This window comes from Aspergillus novofumigatus (assembly GCF_002847465.1).
Source record: "Aspergillus novofumigatus IBT 16806 chromosome Unknown P174scaffold_11, whole genome shotgun sequence".
NCBI classification, from domain to species: domain Eukaryota; kingdom Fungi; phylum Ascomycota; class Eurotiomycetes; order Eurotiales; family Aspergillaceae; genus Aspergillus; species Aspergillus novofumigatus.
The window spans coordinates 697,196-722,969 of record NW_020194284.1 but is presented as its reverse complement, the minus strand read 5'-3'; the positions used below and the strand labels follow the sequence as shown (position 1 = coordinate 722,969).

The 25,774-nt window shown below is 45.9% G+C and overlaps 8 protein-coding genes across 8 annotated transcripts; 3 read left to right on the top strand and 5 right to left on the bottom strand.

Annotated features, from left to right (window-relative positions):
- Positions 1 to 1,331: 1,331 nt before the first annotated feature.
- On the bottom strand, positions 1,332 to 3,527 carry P174DRAFT_464815 (uncharacterized protein; the record flags this gene model as incomplete). Its single annotated transcript, XM_024830454.1, has 13 exons — positions 1,332 to 1,411; positions 1,445 to 1,607; positions 1,693 to 1,774; positions 1,814 to 2,016; positions 2,047 to 2,090; positions 2,112 to 2,133; positions 2,178 to 2,588; positions 2,663 to 2,697; positions 2,794 to 2,859; positions 2,893 to 3,055; positions 3,132 to 3,157; positions 3,196 to 3,293; positions 3,478 to 3,527. The coding sequence occupies 13 exons, from the start codon at positions 3,525 to 3,527 to the stop codon at positions 1,332 to 1,334; spliced, it is 1,443 nt and encodes a 480-aa protein (XP_024677704.1).
- A 104-nt stretch (positions 3,528 to 3,631) lies between these two features.
- P174DRAFT_464814 (uncharacterized protein) lies at positions 3,632 to 5,394 on the bottom strand (the record flags this gene model as incomplete). The annotated part of the gene is made up of 11 exons (XM_024830453.1): positions 3,632 to 3,709; positions 3,743 to 3,809; positions 3,949 to 3,994; positions 4,054 to 4,176; positions 4,243 to 4,264; positions 4,298 to 4,333; positions 4,358 to 4,510; positions 4,631 to 4,740; positions 4,768 to 4,927; positions 4,955 to 5,035; positions 5,188 to 5,394. The coding sequence occupies 11 exons, from the start codon at positions 5,392 to 5,394 to the stop codon at positions 3,632 to 3,634; spliced, it is 1,083 nt and encodes a 360-aa protein (XP_024677703.1).
- A 2,468-nt stretch (positions 5,395 to 7,862) lies between these two features.
- Positions 7,863 to 9,278, top strand: P174DRAFT_464813 (putative protein kinase; the record flags this gene model as incomplete). The annotated part of the gene is made up of 9 exons (XM_024830452.1): positions 7,863 to 7,905; positions 7,931 to 8,009; positions 8,097 to 8,138; positions 8,184 to 8,214; positions 8,242 to 8,512; positions 8,813 to 8,877; positions 8,934 to 8,973; positions 9,034 to 9,099; positions 9,190 to 9,278. The coding sequence occupies 9 exons, from the start codon at positions 7,863 to 7,865 to the stop codon at positions 9,276 to 9,278; spliced, it is 726 nt and encodes a 241-aa protein (XP_024677702.1).
- A 4,792-nt stretch (positions 9,279 to 14,070) lies between these two features.
- On the bottom strand, positions 14,071 to 15,859 carry P174DRAFT_516267 (uncharacterized protein; the record flags this gene model as incomplete). Its single annotated transcript, XM_024832312.1, has 6 exons — positions 15,201 to 15,859; positions 15,015 to 15,065; positions 14,867 to 14,972; positions 14,616 to 14,822; positions 14,301 to 14,573; positions 14,071 to 14,243 (listed from the first exon to the last, which is right to left on the bottom strand). Exons 1-6 carry the CDS (start codon positions 15,594 to 15,596, stop codon positions 14,071 to 14,073), a joined length of 1,206 nt encoding a protein of 401 aa, XP_024677701.1. The 5' UTR covers positions 15,597 to 15,859.
- Positions 15,860 to 18,366: 2,507 nt separating this feature from the next.
- On the bottom strand, positions 18,367 to 20,358 carry P174DRAFT_414753 (purine and uridine phosphorylase). Its single transcript, XM_024824400.1, has 2 exons — positions 19,977 to 20,358; positions 18,367 to 19,817 (listed from the first exon to the last, which is right to left on the bottom strand). Exons 1-2 carry the CDS (start codon positions 20,310 to 20,312, stop codon positions 18,405 to 18,407), a joined length of 1,749 nt encoding a protein of 582 aa, XP_024677700.1. The 5' UTR covers positions 20,313 to 20,358; the 3' UTR covers positions 18,367 to 18,404.
- Positions 20,359 to 20,708: 350 nt separating this feature from the next.
- On the top strand, positions 20,709 to 21,062 carry P174DRAFT_332901 (uncharacterized protein; the record flags this gene model as incomplete). Its single annotated transcript, XM_024821674.1, has 1 exon — positions 20,709 to 21,062. A coding segment is annotated over one exon (354 nt), but the record flags the coding sequence as incomplete, so codon positions are not given.
- A 675-nt stretch (positions 21,063 to 21,737) lies between these two features.
- P174DRAFT_446138 (WD40 repeat-like protein) lies at positions 21,738 to 24,185 on the top strand. Its single transcript, XM_024828511.1, has one exon. The coding sequence runs from the start codon at positions 21,906 to 21,908 to the stop codon at positions 23,925 to 23,927; it is 2,022 nt and encodes a 673-aa protein (XP_024677698.1). The 5' UTR covers positions 21,738 to 21,905; the 3' UTR covers positions 23,928 to 24,185.
- Positions 24,097 to 24,747, bottom strand: P174DRAFT_435796 (uncharacterized protein; the record flags this gene model as incomplete). The annotated part of the gene is made up of 1 exon (XM_024825957.1): positions 24,097 to 24,747. The coding sequence occupies one exon, from the start codon at positions 24,745 to 24,747 to the stop codon at positions 24,097 to 24,099; it is 651 nt and encodes a 216-aa protein (XP_024677697.1).
- Positions 24,748 to 25,774: the final 1,027 nt, after the last annotated feature.

Here is a 25,774-nt window from a genome sequence, read left to right as displayed (position 1 = left end):
GGAAGTAGGAGCTTATCAATTGACTGCAAATCCTGGAAAATAGCTTCTAAGGGTAAGCTATTGGGTTTGTCTTCATTCCCCTGCGCAAAGTCTGTGTGGTATGCTGAAGTTGGGAGATATAGATGGCTCTTGTTTAGTATGTTACATGTGTTGCTTGGCTGGTCGTTAGTAGGATTTAAAAGAAAATCGAGCGTAGGCCATCTTGACTGATTGTCAGCTGGGGACTCCCGGAAAGTCCCTGTTTAACCATGTTCGTGACCGGCATGATCAAAGGCAATGTGTCTAAGTACGGCCCCTTAGTCTATGAACGTAGAAGAAGTGAACTCGCCGTACCAGACTGCAGTAGTAAACTCGCTTAGCATCTGAGGGAGTGGACATAAATTGGTGTCAGTGTTAGGTTTCTCATGCTGCTAGGTATAATATAGAGTGTGTGGAGGAGAGGTAGAAGATGAATTAATTATAGACTGTAGTGATAGTGTTCAGAATAATTAGTTTGATTCATGGCTAACTTAGGGTAAGTACCTTTGCTTTGCATGGCATGCTTGAGCTGTTGCTGTGTGACCTATTAGTGCGCCGCGGGAAGGCTTGGGTTTGTTCCTGCATCTGCAAAGAGAGCATAGTGAAGTAAAGCTGTAAGAGAAGTGATTCAGGATCCTCAACCCAAGTGAGTGGAAATGGAAGACTTTAGGACAAGGATGGGTGTATTTATACCTGACTAGCCTAAACTCCATTGTTGCTCAGCCTTATCCCCTGATTTTTTCCTTAATGTTTACTTTTTTATGTTTTCTGAATTTTTCTCTCATTATGACAAGGATTTTGCTCCCTTGACACTGGTAAATCTGCCCTCTTGGGTTGCAGACAATCCATGTTAGCAGAGTGGGTCTACTGATATTCTTACTTAATTATTGGTTGTCTCCAGGCAGCATACATAGCACATTATGCATGATGGACAAGAGAAGCAACTATTCAGACTCTTAATGATTTCTTACACTTTGATTCTTTTTACAGCCAGTCGGCTGTTGGCTAGGGTAGTATTATGATTGCTTCTCCTGACCCTTCTACCACTCTTTAAAGCTAGCAAAGATACGACCTTAACTAAATTTATTTTGTAAATCCCTACGAGCAGTGCAGTTGCAAAGAGGTGACCAGGCGGACGCACTAAAGAGTGCTAGAGAAGAATGGTTAAACTCCATGGAAGAACAATGACTATATAGATGGGGACATAGAATCTGATGTAGCAGTCCTAGAAACTAGACATACCTAAGTCTCCTGATGTGACTCTTAAGATCTGTAATTTCTTTCTCATACTAAAGCATTAACGCCCTATCAATCTACCTTAAACCACGTGCCTCTTGAAATTGCTGAAGAATGTGATTGTATCTGTTGAATGTTCTTATGTGAGGGTCACCATCTGGTTATATCTGGATTATTAGGTCGCCTTCACTCAACTTTTGGAATTTGACTACCTCACAAAGGGCGCGAACCCTTGAGATACCACTGGGCTCAACAGCAAGGTTAACTTGAACTGATTCTTGAAAGATTGTTTGGACTTTAAGAGGAACTGCTTCTCTGATAATATCTCCAAGGCCTAGCTTTTGGATAATCTCCTAAGGGTGGCTTTGGTATCTTAGACAGTGAATTTATATGGTCTGCAGAGTTAGCATATATATAAGAAATAGGGAGGCGACCCACCTCTAGATGATTTGGATGAATGACTGATAGTTGATTCTTAATTCCAGCCAGCTTTTCAGCAACCCAGACTTTGGCTATTGGGCTAAGGAGACAGCATTCTTTATAAAGATATTAAGAATACCTCTTTAACATATTCTTATAAGCAGCAACCTGCTTATCTTCTATTGTTTCACTGGGTTGTGAGAGAACCACAGGATCATCATCACTCATGAGAATAAAGTCGATAACTCTGTACTTGTGGAGAACTGTGCGGACACCCTCCTTATAAACAGCTAGGTCTACAAGGATAGCACCGTCTGGATGGACTGTTTTGTCTTTAGCAACCTGTTAGTAGTTGGGATCCTAGAGAGGGACTGCTGCCCTGACCATATTGTGAAGGCCATTGGATTGAATACTTGCTATAGGATCTTCTTAGTAACTGTGACACCATACATATATGGTCTATATTGTTAGTGTTTGTCATATAGAGGTCAACATAATGTTACCTTGCAACTATAAATTACCTTAATCCGGCCTTTAAGCTCTGTCATGTGCTTACTGAACCAGTTATAGATAAGCTCATTCTTAGGTCCTGGGATTTGACCCTGGGACTGTTGGATTCTCTGTGCCTTATCATATCTTGAAATAATTTTTCTAAAAGCTCGAGCTCTCTTCAGGTTGATATCATTACCTGGCTCTGAGCAGACCAAAGGATCATTACTGCTGAAGGGAGCAAAATACTTAGAGTAAACAGTTGCAGCGTGTTCTGGCAGAACAGCTAAGTTGACTAACATAGCACCAGCTGGGCGATGAGTTGGATATGCTGGAGCATACCTGTTGCTAGGGTCTTCCAGCTGAACCTCTTCTAGGATCATATGTCCTATGCCCTTGTCTTTGGCATCTTGCATCAGGGGTCCCTGGCAAATGGGATACTATATTTGCACAGTCTCTAATATTAGTATACTCTGCGCAGGCGGGAGAGGGAACATACCTGGATGCTGTTTTGAAGGTTATGTAGGTCCCTGACTATTAATTAGAGTCATTGTTTAAGCCAGGTTCGGCCTTGATCATTGAAGTTATTTTCTGCTAGGTGATCATGGTAGGTGTCACGTAGCTGCTTACAGGCCTCAAATCTTTTGAGAGTTAAGTCTCTTAGTTTCTGAGCGACAACCATTGGATCTTTGCTGCCTAACGGCAGAGACCTTACAGCTTTATATCAACTGCAAATCCTTTTGATACCATCCTTGTCCACAGCAAGGTCTGCTAGCTTTTTGTATTCTATATATCCACCCTGGCATGGGACAGGCACCTGGCATGGGAGAGGCACTATGAGTTTGATGACATTATCTAAGGCGTGGTGCCACACGGCAGCCTCTGGGGATAACTTGGAATTAGGGAACCAAACTCAGATAAACTATACTATTAGCAGATTGCTAGAAAAGAATCAGTTGTAAACATACTTCCAGGTCATCTATAATAGTATTCTCTCACTTAGCATCACCCAAGTCTGCCCCCCAAACCAACCTGACTTGTGGTGTGAAGTCTGTGTCATAGGAAAGTAATGCTGCACCTTTGAAAATAGCTCAGCTAGCCACTTCAGAAAAGGGATGGATCTTGACCAGCTGGAGAAGATTATGGCAATCACGTCTTTGGCAAATCTCAAGGTAGAGAAGTGTCGGGATCTAAGGGCGCAATATGGCCCACTTATATGTTAATTATATCACATGCTTTGGATTTTGGTGGGCTTCATTTTAGTAGGTTTATCTCAAGATCCGCGCTTGCCTTCATCCATGAGGTTAATGTCACATTGTCTCATGGAGCACCAGGCCTGCACTGCCAGTAGTGTCCTCAGGCATTGTTGGGAAGAAACCACACTAATTATTCCTATCAGGGTAATAATTGTGTTTGTGGAGGGCCGTCACATGACGGCCCTTGCCTGCTTAATGGAATGGTCCTATCTTCATTGATTAAGAAGACACTGCTTGCGGATACCTTTGAAGGCCAAGGGACTGAGAACCCTGACCCTGGTGAATAGGGGCTGGAGCCGGCATCGTCAGGAGCGTGCATTGACTATGTGGTATGGAATGGGAGCTATTGACAGGTTAAATACTAGAAATATTTTGTTCTCTGGATCTATGCTAGCCATATATTACTCTATGGGTAAAAATATCATGTCTAAAAACTGAGGTTGCTAATTATCCACTTGTTTATAAGTGGGGCTAGTTTTCCCAGTGCGGTTGAACTTTCTTTAATCATTAAAAAGCATAGGTCACCTACAATGATACTATGTGTGTCTTAGTCCCACTGAGAGCTGGTCTATTCTCTACTTAGTGAAAAGCACATGGGTTAGAAAAGGATTGTATTTACTGGTGTATAACTAACCTGAGTTGGCCATGAGCCTAGACCATTGCAATGCAGCATTTATAATTGCTGGGTATTTGTTATGTAACAGGGAAGGGATTAGATACACCTCTGACAGAGGCATCAGGGGGAATCTAGAGAGGACTCCCATTAAAACAAGCTAGATCCCTAGCTTTTTAAGTGCTAGTTCTTCCAGATAAACTTTTTAACTGCATTTGATGGCGCTATGCACCTAGGGTTTATCTGGCAAACCCTCCTCATCGACAAAATCGCGAATTGAGTTCTGCGCCTGCCAGTAGTGCTTGATAAGGTACTGTATACTCACTGCATAAAGAAACCATTTCTGTGGATCTAAATCTCTTCCCATGGTAAGGAATGCCGTCCTAGGGTCCTCAGCAGAGCTATAATCAGTGGAAAGAATTAGCTTAGTTAGATCACTGAGTTCTGTAATGAACTTCTGGAGCTCTTCTAAACCTTCCTAAGCATGGATAAGGATGCTTTCAGCGGTTTTAGTGCGACCGTTGCCTGACCCTGTATGTCTGTCTTATGGAGTAAAAGAGAAGTCTACTTAGGCAAACTCTGCTGTTTCCTATTCTACTTTGCTGAGAGATTGGTGTTGAGACAGGAAATGGGAGGCGCCACAAGCCAGTGTAATAAAAAGCAAACTGTGCATATTAATATGCAAGCCAATGCTCTCCTCTAAAAACCCTATCTACATTAGTAGGCCAGCTCCACTTTGCTCTTTTATCCAAAGACCCCCATGTGTAATAAGTACCTGGTTGGCATGGATGTGGATGATATCCGCACAGATACCACTCTCCCTTAACTTTTGCTCAGATTCAATCCTATGGGACTTGGGATAAACTTTGAACAGCCTGTCTTCTGGGCCAACACCCTTTCAAATGGGCCGCCACATGGAGACACTGTCATGACAGGGGTGGGATCGCCATAGTACTGTTGTTGTTCTTAGAGGTGAAACTATCTCGGACACAATGATTGGCCCCTGATGTTGCAAAGTGGAGGTGTCCTCAAACAGAGATAAGAGAATAACAGGCAACTTTGCTTATTAGTCCGAACTGCAGAGTCAAGGTTTACTTCTAAAGAGTTGCTTACATTAATGCCGTAGTTGATAAAGCTTTTCCACAGTTCTTTCACATTCTTTGGATAGTCAGCGGAGTCAAAGTACGTGGTTAGTGTTGTTCTAGGTTGAATGTGAGATCCCACTGAATCTTTAACATCCTGGAGAAGGGACTCTTCGGGACTTTGGGCAATGGTATAAAGATAATATCTGTATTCTTCCATATTTATCATATCTATTACCGATTCTTCTTTCAGCAGCTCTGAAAACAACAGGGCGTCCATCGCCGTGGTGGGGCTACCTTGAGCTTCAGCTTAGGTAATAGGAGCTATGACTAAAATGATCCTTGGAAGTATACAGAGCCTTCAGTATAACCGCAGAGGGATCAGGTCAATTATGTCACATCTCAGGCATTTTTCCCTTAAGATACTGTTTAACCCCTTCCCTCTTTTCTTCTCTGTTTAGTCTTTGCAACAATAAATCAGTTTCGCCGTATGGACCACAATCATAATTCAACCACTAATATATTTTCACTCTTTAGAAGACGACTAATAAACATATTGTTTTTTCCTTGCCCTCCTGTCCCATTCCTGCCCAGCTAACGGCATTCATCTCGCTTGCATCTTAGCTAAGCGAACGGATGCGTCTTTAATGAGTCAAGGGTGGTGAAAGTGGTGCTCCAGGGCTTTTAGCCCTGGTCATGTCATATTTTCCTTGCGCCATCTTAATTCTGACCCGTGCATCAAGACAGTGAGGTAGTAATGCGAAGTTGAAGATTACGTGCCTTGCAGGTATGCAGTGAATTGAGAGGTCATGGATGGTTCCAAGTCTTTGCTTGCCTTGTAAGGCTTCATATATGGATTAGGAGCATTACAGTAACCATAGCATGTTAATAGCTAACAAGCCTTCCCTCATCGCGATGGCTTAAAAAAGGACTTGACGTACATAGTTCAATGAACCTAGTGCCGAGATAAACGCGTCTAAACAAAGTACAGGTGCCACCCATTACAACTGGATTAAGGGTTGCTTCTGATTACAGCAGAAGTTGGCTGACCTAGTACGAGATTTTGACCAGTAGGTGAGTCTGATACGGTTGTATTCAAGCTGGAGGTCTGATTCTGGTGAATAACTTCAATTGCTAATCAAGCATGTGTACTTAAGAACATAGTCATACTTCATCATTCTATACTACTAATAATAGCAAATATCAGTTCAAGGGAGTAGAACAGGTACGTTTGTGCAATGCTCAAATTTCTTGAAATAGTTTAAAGCTAAATGGGTGTACAAGTTTCGGCCATATTAGGAAAGGTATTAGACGCTACAGATGACCTTAGCCGCCCCGCTACGTTCTACGCTGGTTGTTGATGCCAGCTGAAGGAACATTTGTTATTGTAAATGAGATTCCTAACACATTGCAAATGGCAGGCACTAACGATGGACCTTGCAGAAGAAAGAGTTTTAGGTAGTTACCTACACCCTCTAATCAGTGTACACAGTTATCTGGTTTCCTCAAACCAGAATTAGGAGAGCATATAAAGGCTGTTCCATAGCCATATATGGCAAGATCTCTGAGCTCCTGAAAACACTCAGTCTTCATACCTCAAGTGTGTCCTTGTCGTAAAACTTGCCTTAATAAATTCTTTGTCCCATAATGTCTCTGCAGTTAATTCGCAACATCTCCTCCACTGCTAAATGCAACATCCTCAGTTTGCTTGGCAAGGTGACCATTAATGATGTCCGCAAAGAGAATGGCCCTAATGGGGAGTAATGGGTCAAATCAGTGCAGAAGATAAGAGATAATATGGAGACTCAGGTGACATAGACTTTCCCCCATCTCTAAATTAGGAAGTCTAATATTAACTAGTACCGCGATGTCACCAGATTTGAAATTTAGTGCGTTTTTCTCTCTCTCTTACTACGCCGACTTTAACATGCTAGAGCTAATAGATGATCTCAGGGGCGCTAAGGCCCATACATCTTCCAAGGATCCAACAGACACAGATAATGTGATTACCATTGGTTTTTATAGCCAGAACGGCACCTGACTGCTTAGCGGACACGTGCATGCTGATGGCACATATAAACTTGCTGAGAGTCGCGCAGGAAAGGGCAAAGGGAAAAAGCAAGAAGGGAAATAAGTGTTTTCTGGACTAGGTTTATGTACTTATCAATAGCCTTTATTCCAGGTTTTGCTCAATGTGTAGCTATAAGCTTGATTTCAACACCTCTTTAAAGGTTCTCCACTTGGTCTCTAGTTTGCTAGACTCTCACGTTCGATAAAAATCGCAGTAGACTTCTGGAATCATGAGAATATATGCTACTGGAATTGGGCACTATCCTGGGTAAGAATCAGCAATCATGCTTTCAATCTAGCGCGGTAAGCTGTATGAGGATCTTATTAGTGGCCAAAAGATCACAAAGCCTTCCTGAGGCTCTATTTACATTCAATTTCCTTGTTTTGGGAATAATTGGGGTTGCCGCAAATCAACGACGGATTTCACGATCTGATTGGTCCGCGTCATGCAGCGGGCTATCCTTTCGGTGACCATGAATGACACAACATTAGGCGGTCACCGTGTTTCTAACTCTACACAGGTACTTATATTAAAGGCGCGTCTAGTCTCTTAATAGCATTCAAGATGATACTCCATCTCAGAAGAAATTGGCCGCCCCGCCTGTTTATTGGCACCATCATTATCAACGCGCGGACGGAAGGTATTCTCTGCTCACGCTGCAGATTAAGGATGCCACCATGGACAGCAATCACCTCTTTGTTCAAATCATTTTTGACAAGGGTGCTGGGAGGAATATAAGTATCAGAAACTTTAGAGAATGCCAGGTCGTTCCCTAGCAGTGGATTCGAAATAATTGAAGCTGATCGGTTAATTGAAGAGGAGGAGTTGCCAGATTATCAAGCTAATTAATTCTACCCTATTCAACTTGGTGAGGTGTTCCAGGATCGTTACTAAATGGTAGCTAAGCTCAGTTTTAGTACTTCATCAACATCATGGCTAGCCCGCGATCTTAGGTGAGTGTGCTTGAGGGTTTATTATGCTATGCTAAAAAGGTGTAGAGGCCATCAATATATCACCCTAAAGGTGTATGTTCATACCTTGTTGGTCTACTAAGAGCTACTGTTTTATCGTCATATTGCCAGCTGTATGGTAGGTACCTCACACCGTGGACAAGGAAATATTTGGAGACTGTTAGATTTGTTTGAAATTACTGGCGCATATGGCAGACACCTTGTGCTTATCTTTGAAGCTGCTCAAATGAGTCTGCGCGACATGAAGATGGTGTTCTGTCAGGAGGGATTTGAAGAAGACTTTGTTTGGGGTGCTATAACTGAGCTTCTTAAGGCTTTAGACTTTCTGCATACACATGGGAATGTCATCCACACTAGTACTGCCTTTGTCTTCCTGTTCTCTCTTAGAACATTAGTGTGAATTCCATGGCTAATATACTGCAGATATCCACCCTGGCAATATGCTCCTGGGTACCTACAATAACCAAGCCTTCTCAAAGTTTGAGGAAAAGGAATTCGCATCACCAGTTGCCCGCAAGCTGATTTTATCTGCTCAAACAATCTATCTCTCCTGCTTGATGCACCCCTAAGAAGGCCCAATACTACTATCTGATTTTGGTGAGGCCAGGATTGGCCCCAGCCTACATGGGGGGATATAATGCCCTTGGAATATTAAGCCCCAGAAACATTGCTTTATATAGGTTGGAGCTACCTAGTTGATATCTGGAGTGTTGGCCTTATGGTATGTCCCTAAAGTACCCAACAGTTTCTAGTGAGCTTCTAACTTGATTAGCAAAGGCGTGGGATCTCATGGAACCTAGAAAACTTTTTACAGCATGTGATGATGATGGCGACCTGTATGATGCTGTGCATCTTGCTTAACTAATTATGGCATTAGGCCCTCCCCCTCCTGATTATCTAGCTAAGAATCCAGAAAGGAGAGCTGACTTTTGGGATGAACATGGTATGTCGACATCTGAACAAAGTATGCGCGTGGAAGGAGCGTTCTAGACATTATTAATGTCTGGAGACTATTTATTGACTATACTTATAGGGAATTGGCTGGGCCTTGCGCCCATTCCACATGATAGGACCATGGAAGCATTGGAATCTTGCCTGGAAAATAAATCCATCTTCCTTTAATTTATTAGAAGGGCTCTAACTTGGACTCCTGGGGAAAGAGCAACAGCTAAAGAACTCTTGCAGGACCCTTGGCTGATAGGCGATGCATCGCGCAATTACGTCCGGTGAATAAGAAGCTCATATGCCTATGTAATGCAAATGTGGTTCCATATGTTTCTTCAAACAGTACCAGCAGGTGGAAGCCGCTCTGCTTTTAAGATTCCTCTAACATTTCCAGTTGATGTATGGGCCCTGTATTTACCTGGAAATAGTACCATACATTTTTAAGGGCAATAATCAAGTCCAGAGTGATCTGGTAGATCGCTCGCAGCTCCATTCTTTTGTCTGCGTAGATTGCTGGATGGTCATGGTTGATAATCCCAAGTTTAGATACTAAAGACTGCCAGAAACTGGCTTGCTTATTCTCTCTGGGCTAAGAATTTATAACCATAGGGACGTTGTCTAACACCGTGGGAAGATCTACAAATCGTGTAAGCGCGGTGTTGAAAGATGAACGCGAAGCAATATCTCAAAGGTTAGGAGTATCTGGTCTTCCCGCTCGGGTATATCGCCCATGCTTACCCCAAACCTAGCTCATCTTATCCACGTAGTGGCAGCATTCGACACCTTGACTGTTTCTCACCAATTAGAAGCTTGAAAATACAGCTATTTCCCACTTCTTCTGCCGCCCAAGGTTCAGAAGCATCACTGTGAACACTTTTAGGCTACCATACTCCCTAGATGGTATGACCGGCTTTTGCAGGGTTGACATTATCATTAGGGAGGGCCATTTCTTGGCGTGGAGCTTTACGCCTCCTTCATGGAGTCACCATCCGCACATGACTTTCTGCCTAACATTCTCCCCCTCATTTTCTTCAGCCCCTCCATGACACAGCTTAAACATTGTTAACGCGCTCAGCATAAACCAGCTTTTTTGAAATCCTATGTTCTCCATTAATCTGAAGACTCACGCCTAGTCTGCATAAATTGAGCCAGCAATATCGCCATGAGTGGTGCACTGACAAAAGACGCTGAAACACTTTGACAAGAAATCAAACAGCTGATTGCGAGCGCGGAAAAAGGGGACAACATATACAGCGTGGATCGCCTCAAGGCTTGGGATGGAAGGGTGGTATATATGGGAGATTTACTCAGACGCAAGATTAGCGCTCTAATGCAAATTCTGAAAATTAAATTGGTCTGCTTCCTCACTTTAATTGCTTCATGGTGGATCTAATATATGGATAGGGCTGGGGATGGACCCTTTACCATTTTCCTGTGGTGAGATGCATTCTTAACAAGCACAGAGATATGCAGCTTATTTTGTTATTGGAAAACTCTACCACATCACCAGGTGGACCCTTAACCAAAGGCTTTCTTATACATATCACTGAGGCAGAGCCTATGCTTAGTTCAGGATCAACAGTCATTATTTTCAGAGAAAGAACATCCTAGAATCACATATGTGTTTATTAGCTGGTCTTGCCTCAGTCTAAGTCAATAATATTTACATATTGTCTTCAGTTGACGTCAGCACGTCACTGAACCTTGATGTTAAGTTTTTGAGAACGTCTAGCAATTTACTGGCGGAGATAATAGTTGTGAACCTTGATATTACCTGTAAAAATCATTTATCTGTGCCTGAGGGTCAACTTCCTCAGTGCTTTCATAATAAAATCTGTCAGGTTGTATTCCAGCCATGTGTGCCTGATCAAGCAGGATCTCTTGGTATTCTGGCATGTTGCAGAGGTCATGTGTTTCTTGATTAGTATCCATATTGGTGTCTATGCTGCATGATTGTGTCACATAGCGCTCTGTGTTAAATATATCTAGACTAAGTTGTACTGTATGTTGAGCGTGGCATTCTTGGTTGGGGATGTTTTAAGTTCCACCTGAGTAAGAAGGCGGCAATATATAGGGAATTGGATTAAAGATGTCCATATAATAAAGCTCTGGGTTTTATCCTGAAAACTGGTTGCATGTGATACCCTGACTTGTCTCTAGGTTGGACTGCGGTAGCATGTAAGGTCTGGGGTTAAAAATATCTAGACTGGTGTCTATCTGCTCTCCTTCAATCTATAAAGTTGGTTTAGTCTGACCTGCTCGCTGGCCACAATGTCGCAGATCAACAAGATTCTGAAATTAACTTGCCTGTACTCAGAGTGATTGTGCAATATAAGGTTGTTAGTTAAGTGCATCCTAAGTTGGTGGTATCTGCTTAAAAGTTTGACTCTCGCCGGTCCTTTCCTGTTCTATGGTAGAGCCCAAAACTTGGCATGAGGTGAGATTCTCAGAAGCTTGCGTAATAGTTTGTGGATGTATATCCAGCGCTGATCTGTTGCTAGGGAGTGTGGTTACTATTTTAGCCTCCCTTGTAGAAGTTAATATTCCACTGAGACTTCCAAGCCTCTCGCTTATACCACTTTGATTAGCAGGTTTGGGTGATGGTTGACGGTTGTTTGTTTATCTGTCTTGCAGTATGAAGTCTTCTTATACTATGCACAATTCAATTAGTCTCCACAGGTAGTTGAACACTTCACAGGCAAAATCGCCAATGGCAGTAGAATAGGGATTTATGGCCAGGCACCTTTCTTTCAGGCATGTGATCTCCTGAGCTTATTTCAGACCCTGTAAAGGGAGCTTCCGCAAGCTTTACTTTGGCATCAGATATAGGAAGTGAAGAGTCTAACAAGAGAACTTACTAGTTGTCCGTCAAATACTCAGGCAGGCAGAATAACAAGCTGAGATATCTAAAGTCATTAGTGCCTGACTCCCCTGTATCACTGATTTCTTAACAGAGGAGATCAAGCCTCCGCCTAATATTACTCCAGGTGGTAATACATGTACCAACTAGCGCAGGGTCGTCCTAGACAATCCCTGACTTCCTTGTAATTGCTATGGCTCTTTCAACATGATTTAATTGCTTATAATGAATGCAAAACCTTTTAATAAGATGATAAAACACAACCTTCAGTAACTGGATTCGCCAAGTGTCTCTCTCCCCACAATTTTCCAACTGTAAAAGAAACTCATAGGATCCCGCTATTGGATGACGTTGGTCAAGTTGAAGGCTGTTCTCCACATTAAAAAAGCCCTTGATATCAGCTCTCCATTCTAGAATGGAACCCAGTAGCGTGTTTAAAACCATTAGTGACGTGGACTGTAATGGAGCCTTTCACAACCTTCTTTTCTCTACTTTCTATATCTCTTTCCTTGATGCTAAAGGTATTTATTTCCAGACAGCACTTAACTAAGTCATAAACTGTCCATGTTAGTTATCTTCAACTGTAAGAGGTTCTCGCCTTACTTCGCCATTGGAGAGGAGATCCTTGACTTCACTATGACCCTGAGAATCTGCCTCATAGTAAGCAGTGTTCAGTTTCATTATAATAATTTGACTCTCTGCGAGACCCATAATACTAGCAGTTATGTGAAAGAAGTTTAGAGCCCTGATCAGATGAGGGAGTAATATTAGATGAGCTTGACCAAGTCTAAGCTAGCAAACCCCCGCATTTACTAGACTAATCACCGCAATCATTTCAACATCATCTTGCGGTCTGTTTTAGTGACCTTAAAGGTGTGGAAATTCAATCTGGGGAATATATAGTGTCTTGCTGTAGGTTTCCTGTATCATCAGTTTTTCCCCATCATAATATGAATGCAAGGCCTCTTGCTTGCTAGTATGTGAGTTACCACAATTACTGATTCGAACTGTGCTGACGTGGACACTATGTGGAGGTAAAAGGATGAGCTCAGCATTATATGGTTATTACCACGATCTGTAGAGCCCTGCCAACACTATTTAGCAAAATGCCTTAATATTGCATGTCTTAATCAGCAGTTTGGACCTTTGTCAAGAAAGACAACCATGTGCAGGGGGTTCCAGTCTCTCCTACCCCTAAGGGGCAGCTTCGCGGTGTAGTTACAAAGCGCGTGGGTGATCAACCCCACTCTATACAACATTATACTTTACTCACTCTGTTCATGGTTGATTTGGTCTGGGGCTTAGAAGACTGACTCCTTTTCCCCAGTGCATCAATTAGAGGAAAGATGGGCGTTGTTGGGGAGACGCTCCTTATGAAATCCTCTCACTGCATCCAACGGGAGCCACCCCGAAGATGTCTATTATAGATCCTAACTTGATTTATGAATTCCTATTTCGCGCCTCTCTAAGCTGATAACTTATCCCTATTCCGACCCACAATCAGTCACCCTTTAATTGAAGCTGCGCGCTCCTGATATTTTAATTATATTACTATTCTCCCAATCCACTGATTGCCAACTGATCCATTTCCACCACACACTATCGACTGTGACAGCATGCTGGTTTGCAGGAGACGGCCTGACCGACGCTGAAAAAGCGTTGGTGGAGCAGGATCCTAAGTTGCAATCCACCATACAATAGCAAGTTGAGCTAGAGGACTGTTGTGCTCAATCCAACAATCCAACGTTGTGGGCCTTGTTGGAACAACAGAAGCATAATATTAATAGTACGCATCGCGGTCTACAGGAGAAGCAGTAGAAAGAGATCCGCCAGGATTTTAGCCGGAAACAAGCAGTCATTGATATTGCGAGGCAATTAACAGGCGGTGGCGTTACTCACGAGCCTGCCCGAGAGGTGTTATGAAAGGAGTTTACCATAACACTAGAGCAGATCCGCCTTGTGAAGCCCATTTTTACTCAGCCAACTTCAGACTTATTGGATGTAGGGCTCTAACGTCAGAGTAATCAAGATACACCCATATTTTTCATGGGTAACAAAGAATCCAACTGCGCGACGACAATCCTAAGAAGTATAAACCTAGTACTGATGTCAAATAGAACTGCGCCTGGCATTAGCACCCAGCTTATAGCTAGAGCTTGACTTACTACTAAGTAAGGACTGAGCAGAAGCATTAAACCATTGCTTGAACTTTACAACTTTTGCTTCCGCAGACATCTCAACCTCAATTCCCTGATCCTCGATGTCCTTCATATACTGTTGTGCTTATTCTTCCATTTCATGCATGTACATTCGTGCCTGTTCTTTGATTTCATCCATACATTTATTAGCTGTATTGCGTACCTCGGAGTTACCATCATCGACCTGTTCACGGAATTCGGCCTCATTTGTTTTGCATTCGGCGTAGATCTGATCATGACACTCGCTGACAGCACTATCGACAATCTCGTCAAGAATGTGTGATTTAAGGCGGCGCTCAACCATCTCATCAACATAACGTTCGAGGCGACGCTCAATCGTCTCGATCTCGGCAAAGCTGATTTTCTCTATGTCACAGTCTATGTCTTTTGGCATGGCCAGCAGATGTTGGCGTCCTGATCAGATTAAGAGTTCGCGAATCAGGTCATCAGAAAGACCACGGAGTTCATGTTTAAGACGTGTAAGTCTCTTACACTCTATGTGGCCAGGAGAGGAAGCATGCGTAAAGTAAGTTGGGCGAATCAAGGACGGTGACAGGGAGAGAGTACTCAGCATATTCACTTCAGTGGGAGAGCCTATCAGTTGAGGGGATGGAAGGAGCAGTCTTTTTTGTCTTTCATTATTAGGTGACATTAACCATGGGTCTAGATACTATTATTAAGCTATTGAACAACAGAGTACCTATAACAGTAAGAGGAGAAGATACCTCTGCGCCACTTTCCAATGCCCTGCTCGGACACAGACTCCTCACAATATAAGGGTGGATCCGCCTCCTTCGCCTGCTCGGACAAGGACTCTTAACAATATGGAGGTGGATCAGGCGACAGACTAAAGACACGCCAATCTTTCTGGACCACGCCATGGCGAGCATGGTTAAATGACACTGTCTGAAGACTTCTTTTTCACAGGGCATAGGAGAAATTCTCCAGCTTATCAAGTTCTTTATTCACAAATTATCACTTAATAAAATGTAGACGAAGAAATTTAGATTAGCAAATCTTTCTAAATGAGTGAAAACCAACGTGTCCTGGTGTGGCTGGGCTTAGACTCTCTATCTCTGGTAGACAAAGGACAATGCCGGTCATACTGAGGCTCAGGCTCAGTGTTAAGACGTCCAAAACATTATTAACAGGTGCCGGGAGAAGGGAAAGGAGATGAGATGGACAGAGGTTATCGTTGCTTTTCCGAGCTAAAGCATATTTTCCGACTCTGTCTGGGGGGATATTCAAAGTGAGCACCTGTAATCTGCCGCTCAAGTTAGCAAGATCTGCTGTAATCAAAAGGGATATGGATCCTTGGTTAGCAGTTTGATCATGGATAATACAAAGGCGAGCACAACAAGAAACGTTGAGATTGGGTGCATAAACAAGAATTGACTTCTTCAAGACCCAGGGCGAGTTTTGCAAAGTGGTGGTCATTATGTTATTGCAACATTCGCTGGATTAAAGGGTAACCCTCAATGAATTGAGTAGCCCTCCCACCCGGGCTTTGGAGCAGGGTTGAGCAGCCCTGACTCACAGAAAATGCAGGTGAATAATAATAATGAGTACATTCGTAAGAGCTCTTGCGGCCTGGTCACGAGTACGTACCCAATCCAAAGTCAACAAGTGAGATCGGAGAGTCCTATGAAAACATAGGAATGGCAAGACTAGCGATGAGGAGGCAAAGAGCAAATCCATACTCTAAAGGATGATGCTGGTAAAAGAAGGTGAAGAAGAGATAGCCAGAGTAGGAAAAGAGGAGGCTGGGGTCTTGGCAAATTTAAAAGTCTAACCACATGAGCAGACACCTATGGACAGGGTGGGGCTTAATAATTCTCAACTCAGACAGAGCTTAGGTTTCCAAATGGTTGACTAGTTGTCAACATGAGTAGAATTCATGCGGCCAGTGTATCAATGTGAATACAGAATTTCAAACAAGATATGCTGCAAAACTATGCATGCGCACTTTGTCTATTAAAAGAAAATAAATCAAATAGAGGCCGGTTAAGCATATTTAGACAGGGTAAGTGAGTGTTGATCAACAAGGAGCTCATCACTCTTTGAGGTGATCTTTGGCAAAGTCACGAAGGTGCCTAGAACTTTTTCTTGGGGCATGTGAGCAACAGCTTCCTCAAGGCTCTCACTAAAGGTACAGCCAATGATGATGATGATGATGAATTCATACTCTGACCCCTCGCCTAGGGGATATGCAGGAGACAACTATCTAGTCCTTATGTCTGTCTATGTACAATAAACCATTACTTCCCAACGACTTTGGAGCCTCATCACGGCCTGTGGTGGCCTACATGCCTGGTGTTCTGTTCAGCGGCCCTGCGGCGCGCGGCTTTGAAACCTCTGTGATGCCTCTGCGAAGTCCAGTACTGCACCCAAGATGCTACTATCTTGCATATCATCCTTCTTACCTTCCTTACCTTGAGATCCCCCTCCCAGCAGACCTGAAATATCATTAAACGCAGTCCCAATTTGCCTTCGTAGTTTGCGCCGTATGGCCGTTAACTTTGGGCAGTCTATCAGAACATGGACCACTGTTTCTGAGGCCCCGCATTCGCACTTGTCATCTTCCCTAAAGCGGTGTAGCTTGCCATGTGTTGCTAGCCACGAGTGGCCGGTTCAGAGTTAGGCCAAGAGACATAACTACACAGCCAAGTCTGCCCGTGGCTAAGCCTTAACGAGTTCTTGTAGCCGATGTAAGCAGCTTCACCAGGCCCGCTTGTTCAGGCCACTGCCCTGGTTTTCCACCCTTCACCTCGCGATGAACGGCTTCAAGATATTGAGGCCCCGGCAAAAACCTCTCACCCCAGGTGTCTCCAGGTTTGCTCCTTAAGCATGCATCACCGGCCTCTCCAGCTAGAACAACATCACATCCATCGCCCAGCCGCAGGTTCTCACTGCGAGTGAGATAGTGAAGGCGACCACAGCCGTTTCCACTAGGACGACACCACTTTGGCTGTTCAACTTCAGGTCCCCAGTGCGAGTGAGGTGGCTAATTTCCGTGTCTATGCACACCGACACGCGCGTCCGTCCTCTCGGGCCACATAGACAGTCTCATCAAGCCCCTGAAGGCTGGTCCGTCACTGCCATTATGTGCCACGCCCCACGGTGAAACGAGACACATCTCCCCACTTCGCGTTACCAGCCGAGATCTCTCTCTGCCGGCCGACCGTGTCTTGCAGAGGCAGCCAAGGAATATCCCCAGTGACCCTGCGGGACATCCCGACCGTTCTCCACTAACCAAGCTTGTGTCCCCAGTTTCGCAGACCCCTCAAACACCCGTGGCCATGCCTTAACGAGTTCGTCGAGGCTCGTCGCTAGATCGTACGCCCCTAGTGGAATGGACTGTCAGCATCTTTGATCAAGGCTGCCCGTGGAAGAGCCTTAACGGGGGAACTTGTAACCAGAAGGGCTGCCGTCCTTCCCTCAGACTCGTATTATCCACTGCTCAACCGGTTGTATCCTCCCTCGCCGCTCAACGCAAAATCAAATTATGTTCAAGTTCTGTAGGGCGTCTCGCAATCTCAGAGAGTTTTCAAGCTCAGAGGTGTCCTGTCTCCTGTCTAGGCGATACCACATCCACTAGAAAAACAAGTCTAGCTTCGGTCTCGAGTACGAGTCGAGTAGACAGTCGTCGGATGTTTTTCATGACCCTTTTCCTCTGATTTTGTGTGGGTTGGGGGTGGGCTCGGTAACCACGGAAAATTCTGCGGTTCGGCCCTACCCGCAACCCCCTGGATTCTTTTGGCTTCCCCTCTGCACAAGCAGAGGGTACTGACACCGGACACCGCGAGAAGGTAGAAATCCATCGTCCTAACTGCTTGACGGTAGCAGTTACCCAGCGTGCTCGCCAGGGGCCTAAAGGTACAGCCCTTCTCGAAATCGGCTTGACCAACAAACATTTGATTATTATTTTCGGGACCCACTGCCAAGGACTTAGCTTGAATTTACTATTGGGGTTTCCGTCTTACACAAGGGCTTGTTGTATTTCTCGTATGGAATATGCTACCGCTTTGTGCTTTCGCGTTCGCATGATTAGGTAACGGCGAACAAGCCATGCATAATTTAACCGTAGACGAACGGATGGAAACTTGCCGTCTCTTAGTCAGCAGCCTCACTAGGAATTTGGAGCGAATATCGGTCGGCGTCGTCGAATAGTTTACCTGGGAATGGCACAAGAGTAGCTTCAAAGTGGCTGGTATTGCTGCTATTGCTCACTTAACTCAAGAATAACTACAACCCGACAACTTTAGGCGTAATATCAACCTGCCTTGCAGGTGTCATAACAAGAAAGTCTTTTGCATACGCAGCAGCGACCGCAGCAGCGTATTTCTGCCAGGTTTTGTTTTTGTGAGAGTCTGCGTAGTCACAGATGCCGCGAATGACAAGACATGGGAAATTATCCATTAATCCTGCTGCCTCCATCTCAAAGCAAATAATTCCGAATTCTTTTGCGAGCCGATCTCTAGTTAGACCATGTTTCATAACCTGGTTCCCGGACGCGATGAGCCCATAATGAACGACAGGTGTGTCGATGTTCCGAGGTTTGCGAAGGATGCATTTACCAGGGTCGCAAGCTTCGCAGGTCAGCGCAGATGCTGGATGATCATAATCGGCGCTAAAGAGTCGATCTTCCTCTTGACCACGGTGTGTAAACTCCTGCATTTCTGGATGTTTCTTTGCCATGTCAGCAAGACAACGGCTTAACCGGTCCCTATTGACCATGTACTCAGCCTCCATCCTGGCGACCATTGTCAAGAGCGCCTGCGGTGGTTTATTCAGGGCTCCCGTCTGGAGAAATTGGCCGTTTGCAGTGGTCTTGCCATAGTCATATTGCACTACTCCCCCTAGGGTTCCGCTAGGCTTGCTGACAACCACATCGCCTAGCCGGATATCGTTGTCGCCTCCGGGTACTCCTCCCCCAATGCCCACCAACAAGCTAAACCGGATGGACTTGAATGTAGCTTGCATTTGGGACGCCACGATCGCTGCTGATGTCGTACCATATACCCCATCAGGAAGACAGGCGATCACTATATTATGGGCTCCAATGCTACCCAGAACGTAACTGTTGTGATCGTTCGGATGGGTCGGCAGAGTAGTATGGACATTAGTATGGACATTATCAAGCATCGCGCTTGCTGCAGCCATCTCAAGGGGCAATGCACAGATCCAACCGATCGTATAGTCATCAGGGCCTTTGTTGGCATCTGCGCACACCTTCCTTAAGCTCTCTGTCTTCCGGCCTTCAAGCCTGGGTCCCTTCATGGGTTCTTCATGAACTGGGAGATGGGCATCCCATGACGTTCTATTGTGGGACGTTGTCTCTGATGAACAATGACCAAGGATCATATTTGTCATTTCATCATTCAGCCGCTTTGCAATCTCTTCTACTGATGTTTCGAAATTGGCAGGTGGGGACACGTGGACTGAGAGACATCTGATTGAATCGTCAACCGAACGTCCAAAGCGAAGCATTCCCCCATAGGTTTCTTCAAGTTGTCCTTCGATGCGCACTGTAATGAAAAACGGTTCTGTATCGTGGGAGATCACAAGGCCAACGCGAACTTGGTCATGATGCAGTATTGTCTGATAGGGCGGTTTGGCCTCCCTGACGACCCATTCCACCCGGCGATGCAGCCCACTCTCCTCCCCTTCTGCTGGCCATGTATAAGCACGCAACGACCATTGGTCATCAGCATGGTTTCCACTTCTTTTATCTTCACCAAGGATCGATCGAAATTCAATGACATCCTTAGATTCCTTCGACCCTTCCGTATCTCGAGATCGGACATAGCTGGTGACACTTTTAGGGCCAAAGTATTCCGTAAGAACCGGGCCGAGTTTTGACCGGCCGACGGATTGAAGTTTTTGAAAAGATAGCTCGATGTTTGCACTTTTGAGCGTGCAATCTGCAGGCTGACTGAACTGTAGTTGAAGATAGAGCACCCAGGCCGGTTGACTGGGGTCATAGCCCAGGGTCCCCCATTTCGAGCTCGGCATAAATGAACAGTCTATTTTCATTTTTCCCAGTCTTCTATACCCCAAACTCTGACTATGGGTCTCATAGAGATCTCTAGAGCTCTGCTCTTGATACTTGGATGTCCGCTGAGAGAGGTATCTGGAGAAGAGGCTCCACATGGTGGTTGCTGATCACAATCATTCGACATTCGACAGATAGCTCAATCGTAGCATAAGACTAAAGCCGTCCGCGCGTAAAAGCTCGAAACCGTCGTTTTCCGAGGGACGAGGCATTTGGCATCTTCAGGAAGATGCAAGTTGGTGGCATTGAATTCCACCTAGCTGTGAGGCTGAGCCCGCTCAGCTGCTGCACAAACCCCGCACTAAAATCCACAAAGCAACCAGAATATGCGCTCAGGGAGGGATTTCCGTCATATGGATTACTATCAACTAGTCAACTAGGGCTGACCTGATGGACTCCATCTCACTACCTTCCTTACCTTCCGACGAGAGACGGCGTGTCAAGGCAACATGTCACCCGAACCACCTTCCAGGTATGAGCTTCATGAAAGAGGAACAAACTTGTCTTTCGCGTTTGAGCTGGAGGAAGACCTTGAAAGCGAGATACAGCACTTCGCCAAGCTCAGCCGGACAGGCAACTACGCCAAAGCCCATGATTTCTTTAACCATGTCCTGAGAAAACATATTGGCTTTTTCCCTGTGGCTGTAGAGTATGCAGATATGCTCCATGAGCAAGGCTGCTATAGACAGATGTCGATTTTTCTGGAAGAGCGTCTTGGCACTACACGCGATGAATGGGGAGAAGATGAGATGCAGCTTCTTCGATTAATGAAGGCCATGGCCGATATGTACTACCGAGGAATGCTCGGGATAGCTCTTGATGAAGCTACCAGAGCATGGCATTTCCTGGCATCAAAACAGCAAGCACGGGGTTCCTGCAGTTGGGTTTACAAAGTCCACAAACCACCGATAACTTTCCCAGTGATGTCGATGTAAGCGACATAGAGCGACTGTCGCTTCCTTAGGGTAATTGCTAACTAAGGCCAGATGTACATCTTTGAGGTCCACATGAGCATCATTGCGTTTGCTGTTGAAAGGGCATCGAGGGTGGATGAAATTTGGACAAGCTGCCCATTCTTTTCCCCAGGGGTACGCGACTTGTCAGGGTGTTTTACGTGGTATACGATATTGAAAAGTGCGGGCTTCTTGTGGCAAGCGTCCAGAATTCTGCGAAGTCTGCTTCCTTTGCTCCCTTTCCGTCCCCAGGAGATCCGCAGGATAGGTATTAGTAGTCCAGATGACTCTGAGACACTTCATGACTTGGGAGGCACGGGACTTCTAGGCTCTGATGTGTGGGCTTTATTTGAAATACACGTGCTCCAGGCCGAATACTTGCTGAATGTGGCGATCCTTGCGAATGCTGCGGGAGCTAGCCACGACACAATCCGAGAAGTGTATGAAAGCGGCAGAAATCAGCTAGAAACCGCTGGAAGTATCTGGAGAAAGCTTCCAAAAGATGGGGACACATTAGCATCGAACTCACGGCTGTCCATGGAACAGATCTGTTATGACACTGGGAAAGTCCTCCTCTTTCCAGACTCCAATGTCAAAATTGCCGACCCGTCTTCAGACCTTTCGAAAATCCTATTGGAAGCAGAATTATTGTGTGATTTCCGTACTCAGATACGGTGTCGCTTTCAGCTTCTTTTAATCACTCTAAGGTTATCGGGAGACTGGCGCGACCTTTACAGCATGTTAAAACTGCAAGAGATCGATTGCGGTAATTTTATTGAATCGCTACATACTTGGAACTTGTTCGCTTCATGGACCCTTGGGGTTCCAATTTCGGGATTCAACCTGTCAAAATTGAACTCCTCGGAAACGCTAAATCTCGACAGAAATATTCTTTTCTTATCTCTCATAAAGACCCTGGGATGGCCCGATCAGACTTGGATAGAACTATTGCGGTCGCACTATTCAAAGACGAAGCCTCTCGGCTTGCATTTGGCTTGGGATGTATATGGGGATGGTAATGATTTGCTCATCAACATACCTAACTGCACCTTCTGGTCTGAAAATAATAAGAACCAGCTTCTGGCGTATGAATGGGATAGCAATACGAAACGGAAAACCCTCGACCTCTTAGGGCTTTCAGCTGCCTTGAAATCAGAGATACCCGACTTCGTTCAACACAATCGACGACCCCGTTCCGATTCCTTTCCTCCCAATTTTCTGGAGCGAGACTATGAGCCAGAGGCCAAAGCGATGCATCGACGGGCGCTAGAAGGATATGAAGAGGAGCTGGAACGTGAGCATTCTGACACGCTCATCAGTGTCGGCAACCTTGCCAATGTGCTTGAAGATCATTCCAATCGAGCCGGTCAGTTGAGTAACCTTGGAAACCAGCTCAGCCGTCTATTCGAACGAACTGGCTCAATGGACGATCTTAACCATGCCATTGAGGTTGCAGGTTTAGCAGTGGATGCTACGCCTAAGGACCACCCTGACCGAGCTGCCCGGTTGAACAACCTCGGGATCTGGCTCGGTCGTCGATTCAAACAGACTGGCTCAATAGACGATCTTAACCGAGCCGTTGAGGTTGCAGATTTAGTTGTGAATACCACGCCTGAGGACCACCCTGATCAAGTTGCTTGGTTGGACACCCTCGCAAATAGGCTCGGCTGGCGATTTGAACTGACTGGTTCAACGGACGATCTTAACCATGCCGTTGAGGTTGCAGGTTTAGCAGTGGATGCTACGCCTAAGGACCACCCTGACCGAGCTGGCCGGTTGAAGAAGCTCAAGCACTGGCTCGGCCGAAGAGACCCCGATGATTCTAGTGATCAGACCATCAATCTCTGGGATGCCCAGACCGGCGAGCCCCTGCAGACCCTCAAGGGCCATTCGGATTCTGTTTACACGGTAGCCTTCTCTCCGGACGGGAAGCGGATTGTATCAAGCTCTAGTGATTACACCATCAAGCTTTGGGATGCCCAGACTGGTGCTGAGCTGCGAACCCTTAAGGGCCATTCTAGTATAGTTTCCTCGGTGGCCTTCCATCCGGATGGGAAGCAGATCGTGTCAGGTTCTGATGATCATACTATCAAGCTCTGGGATGCCCAGACCGGCGAGCCCCTGCAGACCCTCGAAGGCCATTCGGATTCCGTTTACACGGTAGCCTTCTCTCCGGACGGGAAGCAGATCGTGTCAGGTTCTGATGATGGAACCATCAATCTCTGGGATGCCCAGACCGGCGAGCCCCTGCAGACCCTCGAGGGCCATTCGGATTCCGTTTACACGGTAGCCTTCTCTCCGGACGGGAAGCGGATCGTGTCAAGCTCTAGTGATTACACCATCAAGCTTTGGGATGCCCAGACTGGTGCTGAGCTGCGAACCCTTAAGGGCCATCCTAGTTTATTTTCCTCGGTGGCCTTCCATCCGGATGGGAAGCAGATCGTGTCAGGTTCTGATGATGGAACCATCAAGCTCTGGGAAGCCCAGACCGGTGCTGAGCTGCGAACACTTGAGGGCCATTGGGATTCGGTTTGGTCAGTGGCCTTCTCTCCGGATGGGGAGCAGATCGTGTCAAGCTCTAGTGATTACACCATCAAGCTTTGGGATGCCCAGACTGGTGCTGAGCTGCGAACCCTTAAGGGCCATTCTGGTATAGTTTCCTCGGTGGCCTTCCATCCGGATGGGAAGCAGATCGTGTCAGGTTCTGATGATCATACTATCAAGCTCTGGGATGCCCAGACCGGCGAGCCCCTCCCCTAGAGGGCCATTTAAATTTGTTCTCGAAAGTCTTGTCAGACTATACCTATATTAAGCCTGAACAAGGCCTTCCGATATCAGTTGACCATTCTTGGGTGTGTCTAGAAAAAGTTGTATGGCTTTCTCCTGAATTTCGTCAACCTCTGTCATGATATCAAACATGATATACTGGCTATGGGGTGTGGGATATTATTGGACCTTCTGCATCTTTCGGTTGAGTCCATTCTTTGTCACCAGTCTTGAGCAAAACATCAAAGTCGACGTCTTCCTCTATCTCCATGCACTGTAGACGGGTGTGTAGCTGCCTTTCCTCTTCTGGCTCATAGATAGCAGATTTGCCTGCGGGAGCATCCCCTTCCATGTCGAGGCCGATAGTGCGAAATCGTTCCCTTCTTTCGTTTAGAGGGCTTGGAAAGAGTATCTCGATCTCAAAGGAAAGCCCCTCTACCCTTGGGTCCGCTTCAAAGGGAAAAAGGATAGTATATTCGACATCCACGGGAATGTCATGGTTGCAATGCGCTCGACGAGACTCGCAATGCTCAAGTGAAGGACCCCGATAAGTGTATTGGCCACGATCACCGAGTATTAAACGCCCTGATTCCTCATCATTCGCAGAGTGTCGTATCCCGTGGTTATGCGTTCTATGGCAGAATGGGCAGTAGACAGTGACGCTATGTGCAGTCCACCACACTGCAATAGCGGCTTCTCTTGTTGTTTTCCGCGCTTTGAGCTGTTCTGGGCTTGCTCTAGTACAGTCACGTGGCCGCGCACTTCCCAGCACACCCTGTTCAGGAAGAAAGCGGAGTGTCCGATAATCCCACATTTTCGAATGATTGGCAAAATGCAATAGCGATTCGGCTTAACTTATGGATACTATTGCAGGGGAGGGCAACATTGAAGGCCGTCTCGCGATGGGATGCTCTATCCATGACGTACGTCGGAAAGGCTCGTTGTCAGATTACTTAAAGCTCACGTTGAACGCCGGACGAACCTCGTCGAGCTTACTCTGCGGATCCTTTCTGGCCGTTGCTGTCGATTAGAGCTTTGCTGGGATGGACGGGATGCTTCACGTTCTACCGCAACGCCCCCAGAGCCTTCCACATGCGGTGGGTCCGGCAACGACGTGTCTACCGGGCCGTCGGGTACGTTCGGAGCTTGCGTGCAGGGCGTACAGTAGAAGCCATCGAACAAACGATCCTCACGGCTGCTCGCTTTTATCAGTGTCATGCCAAGCCTGAGAGATAGAGAGATTCGTACCAGTGAGGGCAGGTAAATCCAGCCTGCCAAGGCCCGTGGTTGAGCCAGGTTTCCATACAACGCCAGTGAAATTCGCCAGAACACTCTTCACAGTTGAGATAGACTGTATCGTCGGAACGACATTCTCGGCAGATATCACATTCCACATCGGAGAGCTGACGACCCTTGCGGAACGTACGGAGCGTTACAGAACCGACACGACCATCTACTCGTGGGACGGATACCACAGCTAGCCGGGCAGAGGAGACATGAAACGGAATTTGGTTCTCTCGAACCATACTCGGAGTGACTGCTTGAGAGTACCGGCGGATAGATGACAGCCTTGATGTTGGAGGACTGTCTGCTTGAGGAATAGACGGCAGCGCTCTGGCCGCAACCCCGTCAGACCCAGCATCCACTTGAGCTCGCCGACCGGGGCGGTATAGCAGGCCTTATTGGAAAGCCGAGTGAAGGGCGTCTTTTCAGCCAAGATTATCATTTCTCGCCGTGCACAATTCCTGTTTCAGCAGCTTGGTGAAATTGTCGGATCCGACATACAGTGGTGATCGCTTCCGACTTATGCAAGTACAACATTTGTTTCTGGGGCTAGTTCG

Bases quoted from the DNA above. Each gene is read 5' to 3' on its own strand.
- P174DRAFT_414753 (XM_024824400.1), bottom strand. From the start codon at position 20,312: ATGTGGAGCCTCTTCTCCAGATACCTCTCTCAGCGGACATCCAAGTAT. The intron at 19,818-19,976 runs GTCACCAGCTAT...GAAGGGGAGGAG, and splicing joins AATACTTTGGCCCTAAAAGT to AGTGGGCTGCATCGCCGGGT.
- P174DRAFT_446138 (XM_024828511.1), top strand. From the start codon at position 21,906: ATGTTAAAACTGCAAGAGATCGATTGCGGTAATTTTATTGAATCGCTA.